This window comes from Perna viridis, chromosome 7, assembly GCF_037379345.1.
Source record: "Perna viridis isolate PV_CMFRI_1.1 ecotype Kerala chromosome 7, ASM3737934v1, whole genome shotgun sequence".
Taxonomy (NCBI): Eukaryota; Metazoa; Mollusca; class Bivalvia; order Mytilida; family Mytilidae; genus Perna; species Perna viridis.
This window is the reverse complement of record NC_142451.1, coordinates 23,487,242-23,509,708: the sequence shown is the minus strand read 5'-3', so window position 1 is coordinate 23,509,708 and position 22,467 is coordinate 23,487,242. Positions and strand designations below refer to the sequence as shown.

The 22,467-nt window shown below is 30.2% G+C and overlaps 2 protein-coding genes and 1 long non-coding RNA gene across 6 annotated transcripts; 1 reads left to right on the top strand and 2 right to left on the bottom strand.

Moving 5' to 3' along the window:
- Positions 1-296: 296 nt before the first annotated feature.
- Positions 297-4,825, bottom strand: LOC148611880 (uncharacterized). Its single transcript, XM_088595334.1, has 8 exons — positions 4,551-4,825; positions 3,980-3,994; positions 3,451-3,631; positions 3,079-3,179; positions 2,734-2,862; positions 2,135-2,314; positions 1,738-1,853; positions 297-533 (listed from the first exon to the last, which is right to left on the bottom strand). The coding sequence occupies exons 1-8, from the start codon at positions 4,564-4,566 to the stop codon at positions 297-299; spliced, it is 975 nt and encodes a 324-aa protein (XP_088451460.1). The 5' UTR covers positions 4,567-4,825.
- A 4,081-nt stretch (positions 4,826-8,906) lies between these two features.
- Positions 8,907-17,431, bottom strand: LOC148611879 (uncharacterized). 3 transcript variants are annotated; one of them, XR_015924265.1, is made up of 5 exons: positions 17,297-17,431; positions 11,846-11,860; positions 11,189-11,493; positions 9,947-10,885; positions 8,907-9,302 (listed from the first exon to the last, which is right to left on the bottom strand). It is a non-coding gene; the product is annotated as an uncharacterized LOC148611879 (long non-coding RNA). The 3 variants fall into 3 exon arrangements; XR_015924263.1 differs by lacking the exon at positions 11,189-11,493 and having other exon boundaries at positions 8,913-9,302; positions 17,297-17,418; XR_015924264.1 differs by lacking the exons at positions 11,846-11,860; positions 17,297-17,431 and having other exon boundaries at positions 8,913-9,302; positions 11,189-11,839.
- LOC148611878 (uncharacterized) lies at positions 15,314-22,097 on the top strand. Of its 2 annotated transcripts, XM_088592846.1 has the most exons (8): positions 15,315-15,487; positions 17,280-17,451; positions 18,182-18,294; positions 18,954-19,076; positions 19,356-19,538; positions 19,870-19,985; positions 20,347-20,464; positions 21,451-22,097. In XM_088592846.1, the coding sequence occupies exons 1-8, from the start codon at positions 15,442-15,444 to the stop codon at positions 21,498-21,500; spliced, it is 921 nt and encodes a 306-aa protein (XP_088448972.1). In that variant the 5' UTR covers positions 15,315-15,441; the 3' UTR covers positions 21,501-22,097. The 2 variants fall into 2 exon arrangements, with proteins under 2 accessions (XP_088448971.1, XP_088448972.1); XM_088592845.1 differs by lacking the exon at positions 21,451-22,097 and having other exon boundaries at positions 15,314-15,487; positions 20,347-21,427.
- Positions 22,098-22,467: the final 370 nt, after the last annotated feature.

The following is a 22,467-nucleotide window of genomic DNA, read 5'->3' as shown; positions in this document are numbered from 1 at the left end:
CATGGAAAATTCGTGTTCTTAAATAATTATAGAACAGTGGTCCTTTTCACAAAAAATCGTAAGTGTAAAATTAGTCGTAAGTTATGATGTCATATTAGAGTTAAGTATTGTGACGTCACAACTTACGACTAATTTTACTCTTACGATTTTTTGTGAAAAGGGCTGCTGTCTTTTTAATTTGTATTTATAACGAACGTATTCATATTATATGATTGGATCTTATGTATTCAACTGATAAATGTAAAATAAAAGAAATACTTGGAATGAAATTTTACTCTCAAATTCAAATACCAAGCTTATAAATGTTGAAAGTTAATTTTGCCTCGATTACACAACGTTATAAGCGGAAACACAACATTGGATAGTTGACTACCCATGCTTTGATAGCTAATAGAAACATAAGTTAACTCACCGACAGGGGTCAAAGTTGCTATACCACCAGATGTCGGTCTAGCGTCATGCGATTGGCTTGGGTCACAAGTTGAGGATTTAAACGTAATTGATACATCACCCACTAATGTATCCTGCACAGCCTTTTAAGGTATAAAGCATATACTTATTATAAGCCAAAGGCACCCAGAGTATATTGATGCTGATAAAACATCTGGTTCCAAATAACCAATTGAATTACGAGATAGATAAAAAAAAATTTTAGGACAAAACTTAAAAACGTGCACAACAATGGTTAAAAACTTTGTATATAAAAAAAAACTGCTGACGGGACATCCAATCTTTTTGATAAAAGTTACATAGATGCCTTTATAACTGCATTTCAATTTAACATATCTAAACACATTAATTAAGACCATCTGTTTGACGTTGTATTGTTATCGATATCATTTCTAAATGGGCTGAATTATTATCGTGGTGTAATATAATACGACTGTGTATGAAAAAGCGTATGAAGAACATTTCGGTCATTATGTCTTTGCTTATATCTTCTATTATTAACTGATGACTTAAAATACAATGTAAATTACCCCTTTAATACAACAGGAGGTTTTAGCAACCATAATTTATACAGGGCAATTGTCCTGTATTAATTCTGGCCCTGTATAAAAAGTTAAACTTGTCCGCCATTTTGTTTGAAACAGACTATAGAATTTTGTTTGCCAAAACTGACTATAAATTTGCAGTGTTATGTGGAATAGACCATAACTATCGCTTTTATCCGAATATGTCTTTTTTTCATACATTTAATTGATCTACATGTATGTTTCATAAAGGGATCACTTTATGGCTAAGTTCTATATGTGAAAAAAAAAACACATTAACACACAAAAAATCAAAACTGTATAATGATCTACACATTAATAAAATTCGTGGGAAAAGCTAAAGAATGCATTAAAAACCTAATTTGAGAAGGTATCAGCAAACTTGGTATATTAATATAGATCTATATAGAAAAGAACAGTTGGGGTGAATAAATGCATCAAGAGATCTGGAGTGTTACAGTCTTCACTAGGAAATATGTCATACTGAGCTGTATTTAAAGGTTTGTACAGATAACTCCTGTTATATTAAGTCATCAGTTAATAAAGGGATCATAAAATGGTTATTTTCATATTAATCCTGTATTATGTCCAAGTACAGTCGTATTGGGTTGAGATCACTTGTATTGGCCCGAGGCGAAGCCGAGGGCCAATACAAGTGGTCGAAACCCAATACGACTGTACGAGGACATAATACAGGATTAATATGAAAATAACCATTTAATAATCCTATAATATGACTTACCATGCAAGTGAATTGAAAGGTAGTAAGTGAATTAACCGTTGAATCAAAATTAAACAAAGACACATAGTATGTTCCGCCGTCTTCTATGGATGCTACACAACCCAAATTTCCTCCGCCTAGAAAGAACATTATCAAAATTAAAACAATTTAGATTCATAAAAAGAAGTAGTCCGTAAAATTGCCTTTCTTGTTACCCTACACGAATAACAGAAAAATTCCGCTTTTCTTTTTCTTTTTCTTTTTTTTTTTTTTGTTTGTTTGGTTCAGTTTTTATTTTTTTTATTTTTTTTTCTATGTGTTCTCTGTATTGCATAGAGATCAGCCCGTAAACTCTCCTTAACAGATACTTACTACATATAAGTAATTGTTTTGGAAATACTAATATTGATTCCCTTACCAGAATACATAAATGTATTACTACAAGTGACATAATCAATGCTCAACTGCTGTCTGTCAGGACAAAAAGAGGCAACGCCATTCGTTGCCGTACACTTGTCTGAACCGCCTGTATTAAAGATGTACGTAAAGTTTCTATGAAGCGGTGTGGGACAGTCCGTAAGGGCACCTGCCCCTGAACCTACAAAATAACAAATAAAAATAATTGCTATTACTGTAAAAATGAATTAACATATTGTACAAAATATATACTGTGACTTAACTGCTGTATTGTGTATTTAAGACATGAAAATGTGATTTGATCTCTAATATTATGTATTCAAATGTACCTACAGTAGATCATGATGTACATAAGGTTTTGTGGTGTATGTTCCGGCTTAACCAGTATATAATGCAGGATATTCGTTGGAAGGTAGAAAAAAATATCAAAGGGATACTATCGTTAACTGAAATACAAGGGATACTATCGTTAACTGAATTCCAAGGGAAATCATCGTTAACTAAAATCCAAAGGATACCATTGTTAACTGAAATCCAAAGGATACCATCGTTAACAGTAGTTAATGTACTAAGTAATACATATTGTTATGGGTAAATTACCTTGTCTGACCATACTGATATATTCAGCCTTTGATGGTGTCTCTGTACATATTTCTGTTGCATTTCCAGATGGGTTAACAGCCGTTCCATATATTACAATTCTCTCCGAACCGATGAACATATTTGTTGCTGATATAAAAATGAATGAATGTTTACTAGTTTCTTTGAATCACAATTCAATGATGCTGATTATTATTATTATTATTATTATTATTATTATTATTATTATTATTTATATTTTTTAAATTTTTAAATTTTTTATTTTTTATTTTTATTTTTTTTATTTATTTATTTTTTGCACATTGTACAAGTTTGAATTTTAGGCTCAATTTATTTTATACTTACGGGAATTCATGTAGAAATATATACTATTATTGTTGACCTGTGTAGCTTCCATACAAATAAATGCAACTGACTCGTTTCCATATAACATAAACTTTTCGGATCTGAAAGAAATGTTAAAGACGGCAATCAATTATTGTCTTAAGGTTTGTTCATTTTTCACACAAACATGCATTTTGGAGCATATCTGTACATTTCACTAAGAAATTACACATACTTTGTTATTTTTACATACGTCGTGCTTAAATTGATAGCTAGTGATTTAGTAGTTGATACTTTTTTTTCAGGATTTTCAGTAGTAGAACTGAAGGAAGTTTTACTAATATATAGTAATTTTATCCTATCAAATGAAATATTCTTTATATAAAAGATTACCGCAGTATGATATAAGGCGTTGTTTCATTGTTATGGCATGTCCAGTTTGTCGTTGTTTTCCCATTAATGTTAAAGCTATGGGAGCCTAGTATCAGATAGGATTTGGTTACTGTTATAGTCTTATATTCACTACTGTACCATGTACCAATAGATCCGTCGTCAAATGTACAACCACAATTTACTGAAAGACAGTACATTTGTAATCATTATTTCATTACTCTACTCCAATCTTTTATTTTTACTACTTCAGTTGTGATACAATATCTTGAAAAATATATATACCTGGCGAGATCAGATATCTTTAATTTTAGATGTTTTTAACTTTGTTAAGAACTATTTTTTTACATTTTACTGAAATCACTATAAAAAGCCTATGTGATATTAGATTTAAATTTAATTTCATATTGCTTTTATAAATATTGTCATTTGATATTAATTGTATATGCAGTATGATAAAATAAACGCTAACTAATAGGTTTCCTTTCTTATCTTGTTTTGTTGAATAGTCAACATAAGATAACATACTTACCTCTATGTGAAATTGCTAAAATGCATACAATTAATCCAATTTTAATATCCATACTGATTAAATATTAAGCATACAAATATGGTTTGTAATGTAAAAAATCGAAATGTTGATTGTCTCAATGAATGAGAAGCCATTTTGAGACGAATTATAATGCTATTGTCTTTAGCTACTGACAGGAAACATTTGGTTTATGTTACTATTATGATTAAAACACGTGATTAGAAGATTGTGTCAGAAAAATACCCTATTTAATTCTTACTGTAGAAATATATCGTTGTATCTATCATACATGTTACTTTTTACAAAACTACTGTACCATAAGTTATTATTCATCTGTAAGAAAATTGTTACTTCTTGTTCATCAGTAATTTTTTTTAAAACCTTCAAACAATAACTCTGGTGTTTATGCATTTTACTCCAAATAACATTTTAGGGGTGATATTATGTTTTTTACAACATTTTTTTCCTCGACGAAATAATTGTAAATGTAATGATTGTAGAGATAAAAAGATGTACGTTTTTTTCTGACACCAGACTTTTAAAATATTAAGTGATGGTGAATTATACTTACTTTGAATTGAACCCATGCTAACTAGAGCAAAGAAGAAGCCTTGCACAAGAATACGTAGTAGAATAGGCTTAAAACTTAAGCATTCATAAAGAAAATACTCAATTTTCCAGTGGTAGATCCAAGGGGTTCGGAGAGTCGAAACCCTTCCTCCCCTATATTTTCGATCAGTTTGTTAATTTCGTGCAACAGTTTGGCACAAATGAGCAAATAATGTCTTTCTTTGATTGCCCTCTATATTCAATGTTTTAATTTAAAAAAAAAAAAAACAAAAGGTCATGATTGTCATTTTGACTTCTGTTTTTGTTATTATTATTATCATTATTATTATTATTGCACTTATATGTATATGAATTTTGATATGTTTTTTTTTTTTTTTTTGTTTAACTCTAACCACCATTAGTAAATATTTAAGTATGCATTATTGGGTCCTTTTGTTAAAAATCATTCGATCTTTTGTTTTCTGTCCAAACAATTAAACTTGATACGAACCACATTTAAAAATTTAACACTATATTTGAATCATACCTAAGTTTCGATATTATGTTGACAATTATTTTAACTTTCGTCTATAGGTCTATACATTTTTTTTCAAAATCGATAGATTGAAACATACCTAATGTGTAAAAGGCTTACACTCATCATTTTCCATTGACATGAATATGATAATTCAATACATGTGTTACCACTTTTGCTGCTTTTACTCTACGTTGCGGATCTAAGGTGTTTTTGGTGGTCGGACCCCTCACTCTCCCCCACTTTTGTTGGCAAAGTTTGTAAATTGTGTGCAAAGAATTAGGCAACATGCACAAAAAATAGCCTAGAATCCAAAATCTCTGGATCGGCCACTGATTTTTCACCTAACGATAACGTTAGCGATTTTATTCTTAAGCTTCCTGTATGCTGATAAATAAAAAAAAAACGATTCATGGTTCACACAGATTTCGATGATTGGTATTTTAAAAAGTTACACAAAGCTGTACATCATGATAATATTTATCGACTAACATAGTCAAAACTTTCAAATCGTCTTACTTAAATTCTACATTGGAAGCATCATTTAAATTATTTTTTTAAATGTTTTTAAAAGATCCGATGTTTAACAAACGTAACAGTACCCCTTCTTAACACAGATAAGATTTTAGGGACTTTAGTGAAAAGTATAGTGATATGTGATATTCTATATCATTTTGTTTTTGGGGGCGTTGAGTAAGATGTAGAATTGTCAGTTGTTTCTATAACCTTGGTTCCCTTGATTACTCTTGCATATAGATGAAATTTATCTTTTTTTATTTACACCAATAATACCTTGCATCTGTTTTACTTTTGTGTTAGTAAGATATATTTAAATCTGATCATTTTCTGCATCTTTTTACTCACTTAACAGGTATATATTTAGTGTTTTTTTGTGTGTGAGATTGAGAATTCAAGCTGCAAGTACTTTAGTTTCGGTGTGTTTGTTGTCTTAATTTTGTTATCGACCCTTCAGCATATGCTGTATATGTAACAATATGTACATTATGTCACGTATGTAGACCGTCTCTGTTTCCTGTTTTTGAATACATTTTTTGACAAAGCATTCAGGTTTCGATGTCTCTGAATTGCCATTTAATCTTTAATGATACTACGGTATTTTGCCGATATTCAATCAATAGAATCATATATGGAAATGTGCAAATGTACAGCAATGCATACATATTAAGAAATAATTAAAGACACGATTTTCTTTCCTTTGTGTTGTTACTATAGACATAAAAGACAATGGGCACTTACAAAAACAACCATGCTTTGTTGGGTTTTTAACTTTAGATATCATACGTTTTGTTTTCAATTAACATAGTTGAAATTTGACACACCTATACAGTAACAGTTTATGGCAAATACCATGGCTGATTTTTAATTTCCATTCACTTGAAAACTTGATAATGTTTTTTAAAAAATGTCACTTTTCTCTAAACTTTCGGTACGTATCTTGGATAATAAATAAGAAAGACTATGAATATGTTGCTTGTCTTAAGGGTACGTTTTTTTTAATATACTACAAGAAGATGGTGAGTAATGTATAGCCTATGATCATTTAAAACCATGGATAAAGCTATACCTATATACTATTTCAATTATTTTAGGCCATGTTTTCCATGTCGGGTCTTTGTCCGTGGATTACATTCTTTTGATTACCGCTATAACCTTGGTTCCCTTGGTAACTTGGTAATCAAGGGAACCAAGGTTTTAGCGTATTCAAAAGAATGTAATCCAGTGACAAAGACCAGACATGGAAAACAGACATACACAACAAAGAATATAAAGTAACTAAAATCATACATACAAAGTAACAAAAACAAATGAGCAACTCGGACTCCACTAAAAACTGGGAGCGTGGACCAGGTGCACAGGCAGGGTAAGCGTCCTTTGCTTTTCTAGAAACACCGGAACAGTTACTCATAAAAAGTCAAGTCCGGATCCACAAACGAGGAGAGGAAAACTATCAAACGTCGAATAAATCAGTTTTCCAAGTGCCGATGGATACAACATAATGATCCACGAGTTCATGATAACGACCATAAAACTTCTGTAGTGATGACTTCAATCTTGTAGCAATATAATCCTGTCCCAGAAGCATATTTTTTTTAGAATTTTAGCGCGATACAAAAAGTTCGCGTAGTTTCGGCATGCTCTGGCATAACGTATGAGTTGTGATATGAAGACTCCATACGCAGGTGCTGAAGGGATGTTGCCACAAATGAAAGGAAAGTTGACAATTCTGAATGAAAAGTCATCACGTTTGTCGTAAAATTTGGTCAATAGTTTTCCTTTACCATCGATTTCTAAGTGTAGGTCAATATATGAGGCCGACTTCACGGTGTCTGTAGTATTCTGTATCTTAAGTTCTTTGGGGTGGATGCGATGTATCAAATCCCAAAAATTTGTTTAAAGATAATACGTCATCTATATAGCGGAAACTGAGATTAATGGATCTAGCCAAATAATATTCTTTCTTTAAAATAAGATCAGCTATAAAGTCAAGAGTGAAGGAATAGGTCAGCAAGTAAAGGAGCACAATTTGTTCCCATTGGAATGCCGACCGTTTGTTGATAAACACGTCCACCACACTGCACAAATATGGTCGATTAAAAATTCCAGCATTTTGTTAATATCTTTCTCTGTATATTTGGAAGATGATTTGGAATTATTTCTTACGAAGTATTAGGAATCTCTATTAAGAACTATATATTTGTATCTTGAACTGAGTGTCTTCAAAAGATCTTCCGAATTTTTCAGGATCCACATTGAATAAATACCACTACGGGAGTAGTAAGTGTTATGGTAGGACTGTAGACCCTCTTTGACAGTTGTGAGTATTGAAGTTAAAAGTTTTAAAAGAGGTTTGGTGGTATGTTTTGCAGATCCAGCTATGAAACGTTGTTCGTATGGATTCTTGTGGAGTTTAGAAATCCAGTACATAGATGGTAAATCGCAATCATCGTCCTTGTAAGCGAGACCAATAGAGGATAGCACAGATTTACGGTTTTCCACAATCTCCTCTTTGGAGAGTGTGGTAGCAGTATACGTCTTACAGAGAATTTAAATGTTTTTACAACTATTGTATGGGATTTTCTTTTAGTGAATATTAGAATATTAAATATGCATTGAATTTTCTAAAACCAATTCTCAATTACTCTTTCCAAACAAAATGTAACTTTCTTAAAATTATAGAGCTACAGTAACTATTTATTGCTATTTCGTTTAAGAATATAATGATTAAAAAGTACACGTAGAAGAAAACATACTAACTTGCCACAGATTCCTAAAGAATATAGATTGAAAACAAATATCGTAAAATTATCGTAAACAATTACCAAAGAAAATAAAAGGACATTAAAAATACGTGTTGCTAGATAAATATAGTACTGACTTTGATTCATATGTATAACGAACATATGTGTATATTGATTTTTTTATGTGTATATTCATCAGATGTATGTAAAATATTTAAATATGCTTGGAATGAAATTTTACTAAAAATTCAATCATCAAGTTTATAAATGCCAAAAGTTTAATTTTGAAACGATTGTAGAGCGTAATTAAGCGGAAACAGAACATTGACTAATTGACCACTCCTGGTTAGATAAAAAATGGAAACATAAGTTCACTCATCGACAGGGGTCAAAATTGCTTTACCACCAGATGTTGGTCTTATGTCATACAATTGGCTTGGCATAAAGCAAATACCAATTCTAAGCCAATGCAGCCAGAGTATAATGATGGTGATAAAACATCAGATTTCAAACCACCAACTGAATTACGATATATAGATAAATATATTATAGGACACAATTTAAAAAACACATACAAAACAATAATTAAATACTTTATATATATAAAAGAACTGTTGAAGGGACAAGCCATCTTATTGATGAAAGTTAATAGATGTGCATATAATTACATTTTGATTTAGCGGAGCTAAATATATTAAGACTATTTTGTACATCTTTTGACGTTGTTGACTTTGGCGTGATCATTTCACAAATGGACTGAATTATTATCTTGATGTGACAAGACTGTATATGAAAAAGCATATATGAAGAACATTTTTGTCAGTATGCTTTTGTTTTTTTTTTCATCCTCTATTTTGGCTTACCATGCCAGTGAATTGAAAGGTAGTAAATGAATTAACCGTTGAATCAAAATTAAACAAAGACACATAAAAAGTTCCGGCGTCATCTATTGATGCTACACAACCCAAACGTCCTCTACCTAGAATGAAAAACATTGTCAAAATGAAAATAATTAGTTTATAAAAAGTAGGCTGTATAATTGCTTTTCTGATTACCTTATATGTGGCACATTTGGCCGTATAAGGTAATCAGTTTGTTTGTTGGGGTACGTTAAATCCCAACAAACCCCAACAAATAAACTGATTACCTTATACGGCCAAATGTGCCATACATGATAACCATATGTGTTTAATTCATATGATAATAAAATTGTAATCATAAAATAATCATATGATATTTAACACATGGTAGTCTAATGATTATCATATGATTCTGATATCTTGGCTTGAAAACATAAGATAATCATGCGATAATTATATATAAAATGAAACATATGATAATCTTATGGTGCTTGATTCATATGATGATCACATGATGCAAACCAAGCGGTTCTCATGTGTGGCACATTTGCCTATGTACACCATAAAGAAACATTTCCGCTTTTTTCCGTTTTGTTCTGATTTGCGTTGGTTCAGTTTTGTGTTTTATTATTTTTTTTCTTTTGTTTGTTTTTGTTTTTGTTTTTTTGTTTTTGTTTTCTTTTTTTATACTTTGTGTTTTTTTTATATTTGTTTTCTGAATCGCATAAAAACAGTCAGTATAGTGTCTTCAACAGATACTTACTACTTAAAACAAATTTGTTTCGGAAATAAAAAAGATTGCCCTCTTGCCGAAATACATAAATGTATTACTACAAATGTCATAATCGATGCTCAATTGCTGTCTAAAAAAAGAGGCAACGCCATTCGTTGCCGAACACTTGTCTGAACCGCCTGTATTAACGATATACGTAAATGTTCTGTGAAGTGTTGTGGGACAGTCCGGAACGGCATCTGCTCCTGAACCCACAAAACGATAAATAAAAATGATTGCTACTATCGTACAAATGAATTAACATATTGTACAAAATATATACTGTGACTTAACTGCTGTATTGTGTGTTCGGGTGTGTAAATGTGATTTTATCTCTAATATTATGTATTCAAATGTACCTATGTTTTTGAACACCAGTCCATATAAGTATTAAGATACGGTTTTTTTTTTTTGTTTTAAAGCAAGAAATAAAAAAAGACAAATTAAATCCATTTCAAATTCAGATCGACAACAGGAGATCATAATATATATAAGGTTTTTTTTTGTGTCTGTTCCGGCTTTACCAGTACATAATGCAGGATATTCGTTGGAAGATTAAAACAAAATCAAAGGGATACCATCGTTAACTGAATTCCAAAGGGATACCATCGTTAACTGAATTCCAGAGGATACCATCGTTTACTGAATTCCAAAGGATACCATCGTTTACTGAATTCCAAGGGATATCGTGGACTAAAATCCAAAAGATACCATTGTTAACTGAAATCCAAGGGATACCATCGTTAACTGTAGTTAATGTACTAAGTAATACATATTGTTTTAAAGTTATGGGTAAATAACCTTGCCTGACCATACTGATATATTCAGCCTGTGACGGTGTCTACGTACATATTTCTGTTGCATTTCTAGATGGAATATGAGCCGTTGAAAATATTGAAATTCTCTCAGAACCGACGATTACATTCCTGTCTGAAATAAAAATAAATGATTGAATTTCTAATTTATTTTAAAACACCAATGTATTTGAACATTAAACAAGTTTTATTTCAACACTTAATTTATTTTATACTTATGGGAATTCATGTAGAAATAAATACTATTTTTGTTGACTTGTGTAGCTCCAATACAAATAAATGCAACTGCTTCAATTCCTAATAAAAAAAATTCGGATCTGAAAGAAAAGTAAAACTATTTTTTTAAGGTTTTTTTTTTTCATTTAGATACATGCATTTTGGAACACATTTGTACATGTCATTAAGAAAATATACATACTTTGTTTATTATCTTTACATAGGTCGTGCTTAATTGATAGCTGGTGTTTTAGTTGATGTTTTAATTGATGATACCATTTTCAGGATTTTCTGTACCTGAACTTTTTTTTAAGATATAAATTATCCTAACGGCATTAACATTATCCAAACGAAAGAAGTTTTACTAATACATAACAATTTTATCCTCATTTATGTAAAAGTTATGGGAACCTAGTGTCAGATAGGATTTGGTTACTGTTATAGTCTTATATTAACTACTGAACCATGTTCCAATAAATCCATCGTCGAATGTACAATCATAATTTACTGAAAGAAAGTACATTTGTGATCATTATCTCATAACTCTACTCCGATCGTTTATTTTACTACTTCAGTTTTGATACAATGTCTTAAAAATATATACGACTGGTGAAATACGATCTTTAATTTTAGATGTTTTTATCTCTATTAAGAACCCTTTTTGATATTTTTTTCTGAAATCACTCAAAAAATACTATTTGATGTTACATGTAGATATAAATTTGAATTTCATATTGCTTTTATAAATATTGTCATTTGATATCAATATCATATGCAGTATGATAAAATAAACGCTAACTAATAGGTTTCCTTTTTTATCTTGTTTTGTTGAATAGTCAACATAAGATAACATACTTACCTCTATGTGAAATTGCTAAAATGCATACAATAAATCCAATTTTAATATCCATAATAATTAAATATTAAGCATTCAAATATGGAATATTATATTAATATCAAAATGTTCATTGTCTCAATAAAGAAGTAGCCATTTTGAGACGAATCCTAAGGCTTTCGTTTAAGCTATTGACGGGGATAATTTGTGTCATGTTGCAATGATGATTTTTTTTAAAAAAGTATCACGCGATCAAAAGATTTTGTCAGAAAATTAACCAATTAAATTGTGTTATTTTTACAAAATAGTGTAACATATTGCATTATTCATATGTAAGAAATCATTACTTCTTGTTCGTCAGTAAATTTTGAAAAACCTTTAGAACATAACTCTGGTGTTAATGCAATTTTCTGCCAATAACACTTTCGGGATAATATTATGTTTCTTTATTTTCGTTATTTTAATTGACGATATAAAATAGAATGAAATAATTGTAGAGATAATAGGGTATGTGATATAGATCTAAGTGTGTGATACATAGGATTACTATATAGGTCTGGAAGTGTGAAATAAGGTGTGCAAAATAGGGTAAATGATATAGGGTTTAAACAATTACTTACAATGAATATACAAAAAAGGTATTACTTTATTTAAATAAATGATTTATATAGATATAAAAAGTGCAGTATTCTTACTTTGAAGAAAGATATTTGCTCACTAGTGCAAAAGGGAAGCCGACATAAGAATATGTAGTCGAATTCACCTAAGCATAAGAACATACTAAAACTATTATAAATTTCGTGGAAATGCAAATAATAGCTTTCTATGGTTGACGTCGTTTCGATTGTCAACTTAATGATCATTTTAATTTTCATTTCCTTCATTTAAATGCGTTTTTTTTTTATTCATTTATTTGGGCATTTACATCATAAATGCACATTGTATGCAAATGAAATATATATATATATATATATATATATATATGATTTTTTGATAATCAACACGTCCTTATTCATTTAACTGTAACCACCAACCGTTAAAACAAGTTTGCTTCATTGAGTTCTTTTGTTTAAAATCATTTCTTTTATATTCACTCTAACATTTGAAACTTGATAGATTTGTAGGTTTCAATATTCAAAACTTAAAATCTTCCCGTTAACCATACCTAGGCTTCGATACTCTTGGCAATTATTTAACTTTCGTCTAAAGGTCTATGTATTTTTCAGAAATGATAGATTTAAGCATATTTTTTAATCATCATTATCCATTGACGTTCTGTTCTCTGTAAGAATCAGACAGTGGTTGAACATTGATGGAACAAAATAAACTATACGATTCTTTCCATGAAATCTTGTTCAAAATGTTATCTGAAATGCAGAAATGGTATTCGTTTCTTTTTTTTTTTTACGTAAGTGTCAATTTTTCGAGGTATAAATTATACAAAATGTATTGAAATTTCATGATCAAGGAGATAACTCAGTTCTACCCTATAATTCTATTGGAACATCTGCATCATCTAACACTTCTAAGACTAACATTCAAATTGTCTCCAGTAGATTATAAAGTATGTGTCAAAATTCGTGTATTTGTTCTGAGCATGATTTACTATTTATTAATTAAAACTTAAACTTAACCAAACCTAACATACGGTTAATCATACCCCCTCCTACAAACACACACACACACACACACACTTTTGTCGTAATTTTTTTTTATTTTTGCAGAAGATTTTTGCAAAAATGAACAAATAACAGCCTTGACTCCCTCCTTTGGAACCAAACTGGAACCCCATTTTTCAAAATCTCTGGATTCACCACTGATCATATTCACCTAACGTTTGTGATTTAATTAGTAAGATGCCCGTATGCAAAAACAAATCTTTTCAATACTAAAATTGCTTACACGTATAACAAGGATTGGTATATATCTATTTATTCATTTATTATAATTTTTTTTGGTACCTTCTTCTTAACACAGATAAAACTCAATGAAAAATATAGAAATAATAAGTTTATCCCTGTATCAAACTTTTTAATTTTATTTTTCTTTTATTGAATGACATCTAATATTGAGTATCACCTATCTGGATCTTTTTACAGATTGAGTTCAGATTCGTATATCTTAATATATTTTATGTGGACATTTTCTATTAATTATGTAAGGTTGTACATGTTATAGATGTTGTATTCTATATCATTCTATTATTTGCACGTTTTAGACGACGTAAGTATATAAATTTTTGATTTTGAACATTTACTACATCTTATCACTAACATGAAATCTTAAACAATGAGGTGTCTGTTTTAATGTAGAAATGAATTCGATTTAAATTTGGCGGTTAGAGCTACATTTAATATTATTATTATTTTTTTTATTATTATTATTATTGTTTTTTGTTTTTTGTTTGTTTTTTTTTGTAAACGTTTTTTTTTTATTTCAAGTAATGTTCATTTTCGTTTTTATTTGTTTTTATGTAGATTCTTAATTTGTTTATGTGTAAATTTTTTATTTATTTTTTGTGGTTATTTTTTATATTTTTTATTAGTTAAGTTTCTTAAAACCGGAGACGTTCCGGAAAGATAGGCATTTTTTTTATTGCCTGCAAGACCTCCACTATAATAGTAGTTGAAAGTCAAGTCTGGAATAGACTCAAAAACAGTTGGAAGTCGTTTGTCATACTGATGTTTAATGTCTTCATTAATCAAGGAGCAAATTGTCCATGTCCAAGTAGTTTGTGTGTAGATAGCCTAGTCCTATTTATGTTTTGTTATTTGAATGCATACCTTTGGGTTCTTACAATTAAAAAGTGCACTAAAGCTGTTTCAGATTATAAGTCTTATAGAAATAAGTTTTGATTTAAATTCAAATCGTTACTTCAGCTTCCTCCTGCATTTACCTATTGTTTTTTCTCATCAGTTTTGAAAATGTAAGAGCTATTGACCTGTGGACAATTCCCCTGAATGTGTATTCTTCTAGAGGACCTGAGGTCACCGTTTTTCTGTAGGAGGAGGTTTGTATGTGTTTGTTTGTTTTCTTGCTTTTTGTTCTTTCTTTGTTTTGTTTTGTGTGCATGAGAGTTCAAAGTGCAAGTACTTTATCTTTATCTTTACTATATGTGCTGTATATGTTACAATATATACAGGTGTACATGTATGTATACCGTCTCTGTTTCCTGTTTTCACCTTTTTGATAAAATATTCAGGTTTCAATGCCTCTGATGGTCATTCGTTAATGATACTATAATGATACTTCGGTATTTTGCCGATATTTACTCAATAGAATCATATATTGATATGTGTAAATGCACAGCAATGCATACATTTAAAGAAGGAATTTAAGACCCGATTTTCTTTCCTTTGGGTTGTTACTATCAACATAAAAGACAATATACACAAACAAAAGAATAATTATGCTTTGTTGGTTATCTCAATTTAAATATCATACTTTTTGTTTTCAATTAACATAGTTGAAATTTGATACATATTTTAAGTTACAATTAATGACAAAAACCATGGCTGATTTTTAATTTTCATTCAGTAACTTGAAAAATGTTTAAATATGTCACTCCACTCTACACTTTGGATACGTATCTTGGATAATGGATAAGATAGGCTATCATAATGCTGCTTGTCATTTGTGTAGTTATGTTTATACTACAGAGAGTCGGTAAGAAATTGATAAATGGAAAGTAGCATATGATAATTTGAAACCATATAGACATCCATACCTATATACTACTTTATTTGATTTAGGCCTTGTTTTCGTTGCGTGTATTAACATTATTTTGATGACATTGTTTTCGTTATATTAAAGTTTAACTTATTATATTTCGTTCAATTCAAATTATACTATCTTTTTTTATATCTATATGTAACATAAATATCATCCAAATTAATTACATATCAGCGTTTTTCAATTTTTTTTATTCATTAAAGAAGACAGTTAAAACGGGAAAATTGTCAGATCAGACGACAGTCCCACTAAACTGTAACAAGCATTCTAACAGTATTGCTGATGCAATACAGTGTCCCCTTTTTGGCTTTGAACTCATTGCCTTTATGAGATTTTTTTTTATATATGTGAACTAACGATGGATGGTGTTATTTTTTAACAATCAAGAGAAAATAACTGTTGAACAGCAAAAGAAATTCCATCAAAATCAAACCTGAGCTTCATTTTACATTAGATAATAACATTTTTGCATTACAGAAAGCTGCATATAGACATTCTCTTTCTATCACCTGGAAAGTTGAAAAAAAATCTCGTTATTGTGAATTAAAGGGCAAATAACTCTAGAATGACAGCAGCAATTTGCATCAAAATGATGAAACATAAAATTTTATGTAATTTTCTATGTCAAAGGGCCATAAGTTCCATATAAACCATTTTGCCGCAATAATATTTAAATTTAATTTGTAACTTGTCATGATAAGACTAGCTAACACATATGAAATCAATTGGATGAGGCATTACAAAGAAAAGTCTGGAAAACATAAAATTTTATGAAATTTTCTATGTCCAAGGGACATAACTTCTGTAAAAATCATTCAACCGTAATATCATTCGAACTTAACTTGTACTTGTCATGATAAGACTATATCCCAAGTATGAAATCAATTGGATGAGGCATTACAAAAAAAGTCCGGAAAACATAAAATTTTATGAAACTTTCTATGTCCAAGGGCCATAACTTCTGCAAAAATCGTTCAACCATAATGTCATTCGAACTTAACTTGTAACTTGTCATGATAAAACTATATAACAAATATGAAATCAATTGGATGAGGCATTACAAAAAAAGTCCGGAAAACCAAGTGTGACTGACGGACTGACAGACTGACTGACGGACGGAGTGCAAACCTAAGTCCCCTTCGGCATTTGCCGAAAGGGGACAAAAAACAGCCAAGGGTAGAGTAGAAACTGCACATGATATATATGACATTTTATCGGTAATTTGTGATATTTTCCTTTGGTGAACACAGATCGATAATGCATGTCACAGCGTACTGACCCTGATACAAAACCGGACGGCCGTTTTAAGGGTGTATTACGTTGACTCATTCCGACAAAATAGGTCATTTTAAAATATTCTTTTACAATGTCAAAATTTTGATATTTGTATTTTTTAACATACAAAAAACGAAAATAAAATATTACCCATAAATTACTGATAAACAGAATACTAGGCAATTTGTTTTTGATAATAGCTTTCTCATGGACATCTCAGACTCGCCCTGACGGGCTCGGCCTGAAATACCCGTGATAAAGCCAGTATCAAAAACCATTTGCTTAATATTCTGTATATAGAAACTTTTCACAGAATTTCTTTGGCCATATATTTACCGGGTTAAGCCATGATCACTACAAACGTTTTTCCTACTTACAATTTCTACAAAGTAGACAAGAACGTTTAATGCATCGAATCAGTAAGTAAAATTCTTTATTTTTAACTTATTAGGTAGTCTGTGTACTTACCCAAGTTCCATTAGAGGTGTATGGTCAGACAGTGTGTATGATGACATTGAGTTCGGTAATTCTTGGATGAATATGAGAACAAAGTCATTCCTTTCAGGAATCTCCAATACAAATTTTACTTGTGAAATAAACAACGGAGATATCTATGTATCTAAGTAGGTATAGGTATAATATATTATATGTATCAATAATGTGTACGTGATATCCCTCTTTTTATGTGCATAAGAACAAGTCCAGGTAAAGGAAAATACAATCACTTTGGTATCAGCAAAAAAACAAACAAACAAAAAATACCGAATCGTAAGCAGTGGAATGATTCAAATACATCAAAATTAAAAGCATGACCTAAATGTGAACAGATGAAAGAAAGACGATCTACATATACAATGTAGCGAACCAAATAAAATAATACACATGAAACTTAAGATAAGGGAAACAAGACGTCACACCAGAAAAACTAAAGCATTAGCAAAATGAACTCCTACGTGAACCGGAAGTGAAATCAGGTGCTCTGGGAGGATAAGCATGTCGTGCTCCTCCGGCGGCACCAGTGATATTGCAAATAAGTAAAATACCATAATAATCTAGCAACAACAATGCAGATTTAAAGTGTAGACTCAAACCAATTTTCGAAATTTAAATCGATATATGATTCAATCAGACATTTAGTTATTTTTACTCTATCTTCGAACATAACTGCTACAGAAATGAGAAAAATGAATGAAAAAATTTATTCGTTCACAAATGGTGCAAGTGTGTAGTTGACGCTGAATTTCAATTTAACTAATTTGTTTTTTACATATAACAGACTAAGAAAGTTTTGTGAAAAGCCATTTATAATCATTTTATAAAAATTTAATTATTTTTCTTTCATGTGTTTTTTAGAAGTGTTCAAACAGTTACCCTGGGAATTCTTGGTGGGTTTGATGTAAATGTATGGATATGCTTTGAAATGAAGTACAAAACAGCGTCATCATATTATTACTATCTTCGATCAAGTGAGTATTGATGTGTTCATTGTCTCAATTAAAACTACATAAACACGACTGTCTCGAACTCTCTCATAAATATGAAATTTATTATATCAAAAAAGTAAACCATGTAAAGGCGGTTAATTTTTATTGTGGTCTGTTTTTTAATGCATTTCGAAAATATGATTTTGAGACCACTTCCCCTTTTTTCCAATATCAACATTAAATAGAAATTTTAAAATATAATTAACGCTTTATTATCTTAATCCACTTTCATGCATCTTATATTTCGTTTTTTATTAAACCTTTCAATCTATTATTGTTAAAAAATTCAAACATTAAATCTATATATTTCTTATACTTCAGTGATTGAATAATTTCTGTACTTAAAATAAAACATCCAAAAATATCTGTAATCAGCCTGCTAGGTGAACTTTTTACTTTAAATCTTTTTTATGAATGGTTTTAAAGGCATATTTCAATGCTTAAATACACATAATTGACTCTACTTAGGTTAAAGCACATCCGATTTGTTTTACTCAAAATATGTCCATTTTACCTCTGGTTACGTAGCTCTGTAAAACTCCACTGTTTATATCACAAATTTCCGTGTATTTTGGTGAAAGGTAGTCGATATGATATACACAAACTTATTTTCTACTATTTCACTGTTTATCAATTTAAAGCGGATACCAACAACTTAAACTTTGGAGATGTGGTTCCTATAGGTGCATCACTTTCATCAACCGAGTCTGAAATTTGTAATACTTCGCCATCGACGGCTGAATTCCATATGCTTGTTGATTCTGGTAAGTATCGCATTGGACAAGTAATATCTCGGAAACAATTTTAAGGTTGTTCAAATTGTATTACCTTTTTTTTTTATTTTATTTGAACATAAAAAAACGGAATCTAAAAAAAAAACACAAGAATATGAAACTCGAATCCAGAAACTGAAGGAATGTTTTACTATAATTTACAGCAAAATCATCTGCAGTGCCGATGTATTGAGATTTTCCTTGCCAATTAATGTTCAATTTTCTCAGAACTGGAGTCTTATAATAAAAATTTGAACTCTTTTTGCACAGCCACAGCTACATCAGGTCTGAGTGAATGTCCAGTTCCACTACTTGGAGACTTTACTTACACTATGAACTTCGGAACTGCTGCTACACAGTGTGGTAGCTCAGCGTACTGGAATGGATGTTCCAATACATCAGCTATTACACTCAACAATACCGCTTGCGGTAGTCAGTTTGTTGGTTTTTCTGGTAAAGCACTTTCTACTCTATATGTTTATTATATTATGCTAAAAACGTTGCTTTGTCATACTATATTTATCTTCTATATGTTTTTTGATGCGAATTTACAGCCCCTTTGATATATTCTGTATCTTATAGCTTTCAGGCAAAATAAATTCTTCTGTATATCATTTCTTAGTAACTCTTTGTTTTTTTTTTTTTTTTTTTTTGTTTTGTTTTGTTTTGTTTGTTGTTTTTGTTGTTTTTTTTTTTGTTTTTTTTTGTTGTTGTTGTTTTTTTTTTTTTTTTTGTTTTTTGTTTTTTTGTTTTTTTTTTGGTAATGTGTTCCTTTATCTTGTAGCATCCGGATCCCTCGGTTGTATTGTATCGATCCAGGATGGCTCTGTGTATTACGTAGGAATATATAACTTCGACACATCCGTAAATGGAGCTTCCACGAAAAGGTTCACATGCTTTGTAAGTTTGGAATTTTTTTTTACTTTATATACTGCAAAAGTTGGATAAAAAATCATTAATTTCTAAACCCTGGAACATAATGTTTTCCCTGCATGGTTCAAGGGCAAGAGAAGACTCCTTGCGTTTGTTAGTGTATGTGTCGCATGGCACATGTGTTGAAATATTCCTGTAGTCATCAATGCACACCCACTAAGCTGATCTTTATGCCGAAAGTTCTTTTTCTTTTATACAAAATATATTTCTAATATGTGTTATTCCTTTTATGTCTCTATTGTATATCATATGTAAATACTCTTTTTGCATTTACTTTTTGTATTTTGCTTAATCAACGACTACTGGATCAATCATCTCTCTATTGTAGACTGTTGAACAGTATGACAGTGGTACCAATGTCAGTCAAACCCCAGAGAAATGTATATCAACATCCAGTCCCTCCACACTCCCCACAGATGGTGCTCTGCTTCAACTTACTACAATTGGTACCTATAGCATTATACATTTTTTTAAATATCTGTCTCACAGATCTTGGAAAAAAAATCAACATTTTGAAAATTTTATTTTGAACTTGCAAAAAAAAATTGGAAAGATTAAACTTTTTAATGATATTAGAAAAAAAATGAGACATAAAACAAATTGCGTAGATTTAGACTGTTTGAGACCAATTTTCAGTGTGAAACTTATTAAGATTTTGAAAATTTTAAATATAGAAATATTATGAGTAAATACAGAATTAGAAGCCACTGTTTGGAAATTGAAGTTGGCAGACACAAAACATACATGTAAAGAAAAGAGTATGTCAACTGTGCAAAGATAATATAGAAAATGAAATACACGTCTTACTACAATGTCACAAGAATGTCAAAAAAAGTTATGGAAGATTTGTACCAAAATTTTAACAAATGTAATGATAAAGATTTGGAATTATGAAGACAGGAAGGTAGTATACGATCTTTGTAAATTATAAGAAGCCGGAATGAAAAATATATCAGATTTCTGTTAATATGTAGATAATGTTAGTTATCAAACTTAATATACTTTACATTTACACATATTTTTAAATGGCAGTGTTAATGTATAAGAATGGCTTAGACGCATATGTTTATGGTGTGTTGCGTGTTGCAGGAAGAGACTCGGAGTTCAATCAAACAATGATATTATACTAGTAATAATATTTTTAGTTCATAAGTTATAAATTCCTGAAATGTATTCGGTTAATACAGTTTTTACACATCTTATATTTCTTTTTTTCATGTTTTGCGTAATATTTTCTGCTAGTGTACATAAGTCTTCTTAAATGTTATATCATAAATGAAACTATCGATATTTATTGTCTAGCTAGACTTCTGACATCTTCTGTTAATTTTTAGTATTGTCGAGTTTCAATTTCATGACGAGTTTTGCTCTTTCTCCTACTACTTACAGGTGTAAACTAATCAGATATGCTTATTTTATTTTATTTTTATAGTTTCCTGTGGTAAGTTTGTGGGATATTTGATAAGGGATAATCATCTCTGAATTCATGATGGTAGACAAACATTAGCAAATAAATTGAACATTAAACTCAAGTCAAGTCAAGTCAAGTCAAGTAAACTTTATTTAAAGTCGATATGTCAAACAATAAACATAAGCTATGAAGAGCTTTTAAAATCGACATAAATAAAACACAAGACATACATATCAACTTATAGCAATATGACATACTGGTTATAAATAACATGAAAGTAATCAAGCACATAAAAAAAGCACAATAATAAGAGCAATGCAGACACAATTTAAAAGCAGATACTACTAAGCAGTTAAAAGCATTAAAATTAACAAGCCGGCAAAATTAAAATAATAATTGAAAGATTTTAAGAAGATGATGTTGCGCCTGTCAGTTGGGAAAGCCAAACTATTGTAAAAAGGAACAAGAACATCCCTTCCCCTCCCACTTATTTATCAAACTTTTAAATTGATCAAATCCCATGTCCCCTCTTAATTCATTTGGAAGTTGGTTTCACAGTTTAGCTACCCCATAGCTGCAGGCCATACCTGGTTGTGTTTACTCTTAGTATGTTCACCAAGTTTGTATACCTAAAAGAGTAAGAACTTTCTTTAACAGTTATCATATCCGATTCATGTAAGTATATAGGAGTAAGTTTGTTTATTATTTAATATACATGTATAGCTAAAAATCTCAATCGTCTAATTCTTAAGGATGGTATCTTAGACTTTATTAACAACTCTTCATGTGTACTTTTATCATCATTATAAATAATGCGGAAAGCTCTTTCTTGAATCTTTTCTAACTTTTTGGTACAGCTTTCATTACAAAAATGCTATACTAATGGACAATAGTTGAAATTTGCTAGTATAAAAGAATAATATATTGTAAGTTTACACAATTTACTGAGATGATTTCCAATTCTTTTAATACATTAAATTGTTGTGATGCCTTTTTACATACATTACAGATATGGCTATTAAAGTTCCATTTAAAATC